The 7,408-nt window shown below is 37.6% G+C and overlaps 1 protein-coding gene across 1 annotated transcript; it reads left to right on the top strand.

Annotated features, from left to right (window-relative positions):
* Positions 1-1,755: 1,755 nt before the first annotated feature.
* Positions 1,756-6,025, top strand: LOC110797503 (ubiquitin-like-specific protease 1). The gene is made up of 8 exons (XM_056834748.1): positions 1,756-2,091; positions 2,197-2,457; positions 2,550-2,875; positions 2,955-3,134; positions 3,227-3,331; positions 5,358-5,427; positions 5,542-5,640; positions 5,742-6,025. Exons 3-8 carry the CDS (start codon positions 2,706-2,708, stop codon positions 5,838-5,840), a joined length of 723 nt encoding a protein of 240 aa, XP_056690726.1. The 5' UTR covers positions 1,756-2,091; positions 2,197-2,457; positions 2,550-2,705; the 3' UTR covers positions 5,841-6,025.
* Positions 6,026-7,408: the final 1,383 nt, after the last annotated feature.

Here is a 7,408-nt window from a genome sequence, read left to right as displayed (position 1 = left end):
GATCAGAACTGTGTAGATCAGTGCACAGAACTGGTCAGAACTGATCAGTTCTGTGCACTGATCTACATAGTTCTGATCTGAGCTGTGCAGATCAGTGCACAGAACTGGTCAGTTCTTATCAGTTCTGTGCACTGATCTGCACAGTTCTGATCTGAGCTGTGCAGATCAGTGCACAGAACTGATCAGCTCTGATCAGTTCTGTGCACTGATCTGCACAGTTCTGATCTGAGCTGTGCAGATCAGTGCACAGAACTGGTCAGCTCTGATCAGTTCTGTGCACTGATCTGCACAGTTCTGATCTGAGCTGTGCAGATCAGTGCACAGAACTGATCAGCTCTGACCAGTTCTGTGCACTGATCTGCACAGTTCTGATCTGAGCTGTGCAGATCAGTGCACAGAACTGATCAGCTCTGATCAGTTCTGTGCACTGATCTGCACAGTTCTGATCTGAGCTGTGCAGATCAGTGCACAGAACTGATCAGTTCTGACCAGTTCTGTGCACTGATCTGCACAGTTCTGATCTGAGCTGTGCAGATCAGTGCACAGAACTGGTCAGTTCTTTATTTTTATTTTAAAATCCTGCTTTTGAAGGTATGTAATTTTGATGATTTTCCAATGCAGTAGCGTCAGGCATGGATGAAGATCAACACGCAAATTCAGGTCCTTCTAACAAATCACCAAATCAAGTGCCCCAAAAGCAAAAAAAGAAGCCAAGAGGCCCTACAAAAGGAATAAAATCCATGCCCGGGGTTCCAAGAAAAATTGAATGGGATCACTTGGACCGACCCACAGGGAAATGGGCAACGGATTACAAGAATCACATTGGCGAGATAAGTCGCGCAAAGGTTTCAATATTGATCAGAACCTGGGAAGATGTTTCACAAGGAATAAAAGACACTTTGTGGGAAGACGTCAAGGTAACCGGTTTTATTTTGGAAATTCAGTTGTACATATCTACGTGTCTTTTTCATGTGCTAAAAGACTTTCTTGTTCCTTTTCTTTTTCTTTCATTTAGAGAGAATTTCATATCACAGATGAAACTAAGAAAGAAGTTGTCTTAAAGAGTTGTGATAAGCGTTGGAGGGAATTCAAATCAAGATTGACGACTGGTTGGATCCGGGGTACAAGGAAAAGGCCAAAAGATGAAAAGATGCCATATGATTTGTATAGTTATATAACTAAGGATATATGGAAGGAATTTGTGAAGATACGTACCTCCGAAGAAGCTGAGGTATAAAAATTATTCTTATTTAAAGTCTTGTTATAATCTAAGTTTTATTTTGTTGTAATAATTTCTTTTACCCCCCTAAAATTAGGAAATAAGTGAGAAAGCAAGACAAAGTCAATCTTTCAACATATATCCTCATCATATGGGACAGAAATCATATGCTGAAATGACAAGTGAATGGCAGAGAAAAGGGTACATTCCCTCAGTTTCTTCGTCATCTGAAGGTTCCTCTGCGTCTACAATTTCTTCAAATTTGCCGAGTAGGACATGTTTATGGCTTCTTGCAAGATCGGTACCAGATGAGAAAGGAAATCCTTACTTGCCGGATGAGGGCACACAAAAGGTCAAAGAAAATATTGTAAGTTCATTTAACAATTTTGCGTAATGTTGTGATTCCTCTAATTTCATATATGTTCTTAAATATGAAACCAAGTGTTGAACTTTTCTCAAAACCATTTGATTTCATGTAGGATGAATGGAAAAGGAAACAAGATGAAGGGGAATTTGTTCCCAAAAGTGCACGAGATGATGTCTTATCTCGTGCACTTGGTAAGACTAAAGAAGGGAGACCACTAACATTTGGTGGTGGAGTAGGCATCAAAGCTGTGTGGGGGACCGGAGAGCGGCGTAGCTTTCGACGGTATGGAGATGCGGAGATGGAGGAAATGGAAGCAAGAGTGACCAAAAGGGTCAAAGATTAGACAATACAAGAGATGAACTCCAAGATGGATGCCATGGTCATGGAGAAATTTATCACATTTGCTAAAGAACTTGGTGTCCAAATACCAAGCCATATGAGGATAGACGCAAATGTTCATAGTAGTTGTCGTTCCGGGGGTTTAGATCCATTTGCCGACATTACGGTATGATAATTTGTGTTTTTCAAGTACTTTGTTTCTAGTTAATTCTATTGAACTTTTCTAACATGTTACATTGTATTTGCGTTATTGTTCAAAATAAATAATAAGGAACCTGTCCCGTGCCATCTATACCTGAACATAGGCTCGGAGAAAGTCTTTGTTGCCTATGGTACCATATGTCCAGAGTTGCTCCTTGATCACCACAACGACGTCACGTCCGATAACGTGAAAGTGAGCGTTGATGATTTTGAGCCCGCGTACAAAGAAGCTCCCGTCCCCGTGCCTTCTCAATATATTAAGAAACTTGCTCAAGCTCATGGTACCTTCACTCAGTGGCCAAAGCATTTGGTGTCGCTTACGAATGAGGAGGTAACTAACATATGCATGATAATTTGAAGTAGAACTATTATACCATGTATGCTCACTAATATGTATATCGTTATTTGAAAATCATACCTCAGGTAAACAAGCCTACAAGTAAAGAGCCTAAAGGGAAAGGGAACAAAGGGAAAGAGATAGTGGTTGGGGGAAGTGGAACAAAAGCGTCCAACACTAAATCAAAAACCTATTTCCTTGAAAATTATAAAGTGCAAAATTTGAGTGGTAAGTGAAATGTGATGAAAACTATGATGTTGGGATTAAAAGAAGGGGAGCATGTTAAGGTACATTGCACTAAAAGGACATTCAATATGGAAAAGGACTTTGAAATTAGTGTCACCGTTGAAGACACCGATCAACTTCTCTCGGGAGCATGGCTCAATATATCAATAATACAAGTTTTTGCTACGTGAGTTACCTAAATTCATATTTTTCCCCTAAATTTGATTTTTATGATTGTCTTAACATTCTTACACTCTATATTATAGGGCTTTGAGTGAGTTGTGTTTTCACGATGATTGTCACCCCAATAGTATTGGATTCATGTGCCCGGAGATGATCTCGGCCACCATGTTAAAGTCCGATGCAGATCAAATTCTATTGTACATGACGAGGTCCATGAGTGCACTTAGTTCTAAGACATTCATCTTATGTCCATACTACGAAAAGTATGAAAATTACTTTGAACTTCGTTTTTAATTGATTGTTATAAATTTAACTTTTTTTTTTCTAACTACATACGTTTATTGTTTGTATGTAGGAGTCACTGGATGCTTTTAGTTCTTTGCTTGTCTAAACGTGAGGTCTACATATTTGATTCTCAACAGAAGAAGAGAAATTTGATGATTAAGGAGCCACTAAACAAGTAAGTAAAGTATGCATATGAAAATGCCATTTTTGCCTAAATTTTTGCCTTAGGTTCTTTAGTTCAAAGTTGGGTTCGAAAACATCATTTTTGCCTAAAAATGACCTAGGACGACCCAATTAGCCTTAAATGTGAAATAATAGATTGTAAAGGGACTTAGAAAGTTATAACTATGCATATGAGACGTGTAATAAGTTTGAAAACATTCCTTAGGTTCTTTGGTTCAAAGTTGGGTTCGAAAACATCATTTTTGCCTAAAAATGACCTAGGACGACCCAATTAGCCTTAAATGTGAAATAATAGATTGTAAAGGGACTTAGAAAGTTATAACTATGCATATGAGACGTGTAATAAGTTTTAAAACATTCCTTAGGTTCTTTGGTTCAAAGTTGGGTTCGAAAACATCATTTTTGCCTAAAAATGACCTAGGACGACCCAAATAGCCTTAAATGTGAAATAATAGATTGTAAAGGGCCTTAGAAAGTTATAACTATGCATATGAGACGTGTAATAAGTTTGAAAACATTCCTTAGGTTCTTTGGTTCAAAGTTGGGTTCGAAAACATCATTTTTGCCTAAAAATGACCTAGGACGACCCAATTAGCCTTAAATGTGAAATAATAGATTGTAAAGGGACTTAGAAAGTTATAACTATGCATATGAGACGTGTAATAAGTTTGAAAACATTCCTTAGGTTCTTTGGTTCAAAGTTGGGTTCGAAAACATCATTTTTGCCTAAAAATGACCTAGGACGACCCAGATAGCCTTAAATGTGAAATAATAGATTGTAAAGGGACTTAGAAAGTTATAACTATGCATATGAGACGTGTAATAAGTTTGAAAACATTCCTTAGGTTCTTTGGTTCAAAGTTGGGTTCGAAAACATCATTTTTGCCTAAAAATGACCTAGGACGACCCAAATAGCCTTAAATGTGAAATAATAGATTGTAAAGGGCCTTACAAAGTTATAACTATTCATATGAGACGTGTAATAAGTTTGAAAACATTCCTTAGGTTCTTTGGTTCAAAGTTGGGCTCGAAAACATCATTTTTGCCTAAAAATGACCTAGGACGACCCAAATAGCCTTAAATGTGAAATAATAGATTGTAAAGGGCCTTAGAAAGTTATAACTATGCATATGAGACGTGTAATAAGTTTGAAAACATTCCTTAGGTTCTTTGGTTCAAAGTTGGGTTCGAAAACATCATTTTTGCCTAAAAATGACCTAGGACGACCCAAATAGCCTTAAATGTGAAATAATAGATTGTAAAGGGCCTTACAAAGTTATAACTATGCATATGAGACGTGTAATAAGTTTGAAAACATTCCTTAGGTTCTTTGGTTCAAAGTTGGGTTCGAAAACATCATTTTTGCCTAAAAATGACCTAGGACGACCCAAATAGCCTTAAATGTGAAATAATAGATTGTAAAGGGCCTTACAAAGTTATAACTATTCATATGAGACGTGTAATAAGTTTGAAAACATTCCTTAGGTTCTTTGGTTCAAAGTTGGGTTCGAAAACATCATTTTTGCCTAAAAATGACCTAGGACGACCCAAATAGCCTTAAATGTGAAATAATAGATTGTAAAGGGCCTTACAAAGTTATAACTATGCATATGAGACGTGTAATAAGTTTGAAAACATTCCTTAGGTTCTTTGGTTCAAAGTTGGGTTCGAAAACATCATTTTTGCCTAAAAATAACCTAGGACGACCCAAATAGCCTTAAATGTGAAATAATAGATTGTAAAGGGCCTTACAAAGTTATAACTATGCATATGAGACGTGTAATAAGTTTGAAAACATTCCTTAGGTTCTTTGGTTCAAAGTTGGGTTCGAAAACATCATTTTTGCCTAAAAATGACCTAGAACGTACGACCCAATTAGCCTTAAATGTGACTACTACGTATATAATTGCATTTACATGTGTAAACAAAGTATATAATTGCACTTACATGTAAAATATTCTTTGCATTTACATGTGTAAACAAAGTATATATAATTGCATATTTTATCGAATGTGTAGTGCTTTTCGGAGTTACAAGAGACTAGGTGGACAATCTAAGGGAACTAAATTAACATGGATTCCAGCACAGGTATATATATATATATATAATTAGTTTATTATTTACCTAAGAAATAAGTTTTTCAAAATTATAACATACAATGTGATAGAAATTTAATTGTGTTATTTATTTTAATGCATTTAGTGTGCTCAACAACCGGGATCACTAGATTGTGGCTACTACGTCATGCGTTTTATGTACGACATAATAATGAATCATGGTAATAGTCAAGATCTTACTAAGGTATGTTCTCATAAACTACGTACTTTATATAATAAATTGAAGTACACAAAACTATTATATTGATCAATCGTTGATAAATTGAATTATTTACACTTTTTTAGGATTTTTCAAGAACATTGCCTTATTCAGCGGAGGAGATTAATGAGGTGAAAGATTTTTGGGCAGATTACTTCATGAACAATGTCGAATTTTTAGCTTAATTTGTAATATGAACTTGATCTCTAGCTAGCTACGTACCTTTGTTGTAATAATTTTATGTTTGTTGTAACATGTTGGTTGATCGATCTATGACGAATTTAATTGCCTTTTATTGGGAACGTTAATTACGTTGTAAACTTTTGTGACAGGTATTAATTATAAATGTATTCCCGGTATTGGGAATGAACCGTCTAATTTCAAAGACGATCATGTCGGAATTTCCAACTAAAATATTAAAAAACGAATATTTTTTTTAAAAAAAATAAGTCATTTGCAACGCACGTTAGCTCAATGTGCGAGGCAAATGACTTAATTTTTTGGCGCTAAAATTGTCATTTGCGTCGCACATTAAGCTATTGTGCGTGGCAAATGACTTTTTTTTTTTGCGCCTAAAAGTCATTTGCGTCGCACATTTATCTAATGTGCGTTGCAAATAACTTTTCAACATGGTGCCTGAAAAGTCATTTGCAACGCACATTAGCTAAATGTGCGACGCAAATGAACCTTATTTGCGTCGCACATTTAGCTAATGTGCGTTGCAAATGACTTTTCAGGCATCATGTTGAAAAGTTATTTGCGTCGCACATTTGCTAATTGTGCGACGCAAATAAGGTTATTTGCGTCGCACAAATGTGCGACGCAAATGACTTTTAGTCATTTGCGTCGAGAGCTTTTGCCACGCACGATGTGCGACGCAAATATGCTTAAAAGTGCGATGCAAATGACCCTTTTTCCACTAGTGAATCAACCTTACCATACAAACTGGGCCTGTGGCACGCACCACGGAGTTTCAAATAATCGACATCAAGCCCACTTTCAACCTCCTCTTGGGGCGACCTTGGCTCCATGACTTAGGAGGTGTGGCTTCAACCTTGCACCAAATGGTTAAACTTAACCATAACGGGGTAATACTAGAAATCCGCGCCCCTCCTCTCGACGTGAGTTGTACTATGGTTGGAACGGCCGAAACTGCAGATGACCTTTATGGGTTTCAAATGGAAGAAGCAATCCAGTTCATCGAAGATTATGATCCAGCATTCCTAGACCCGCATGCATCCCGAGTCATCCCTAGAATGCTGTTGGCTCAAGGGTATTCCCAGGAACCCCATTGGGCATAAGGAAGAAGGAATGCACATTCCATCCTTTTCCCGACAAGTCTACTCCCTTTGGCTTGAGTTATGAACCAACGGAGGAAGATATTGCTGACCGCCTATCTAGGCTACGCCTTAACAAAGCCAAACAAACCACCCTCCTTCCCCCATATCAAAGGACCCTTAACGGGATGTTTGTTCGGGAAGGAGAAGAACACCCATGCTGTGATTTCCCTGAACCCTTCGTTCAGGATGGCTTGCTAAAACCCGGATTTGAAATTTTCCACGACTGCCACACCTTGGATGAGGCACCCCACCTCACCAAAACTAAGACAGCTGAAATATTGGACAACCAGGCTCTATGGACATTGTTTAACGAATCGAGGCCTATGGAGAACGAGACTGTGATGACTACCCTAGCTTTACAAGATGAAGGTTTCGATCCAACCCGGTTAATCTCTCCTGCATCAACACTAGAA

The sequence above is a fragment of the Spinacia oleracea genome, chromosome 1, assembly GCF_020520425.1.
Source record: "Spinacia oleracea cultivar Varoflay chromosome 1, BTI_SOV_V1, whole genome shotgun sequence".
In the NCBI taxonomy this organism is placed as follows: domain Eukaryota; kingdom Viridiplantae; phylum Streptophyta; class Magnoliopsida; order Caryophyllales; family Amaranthaceae; genus Spinacia; species Spinacia oleracea.
The sequence above is the reverse complement of the archived record's forward strand: the minus strand, read 5'-3'. Positions and strand labels throughout refer to the sequence as shown.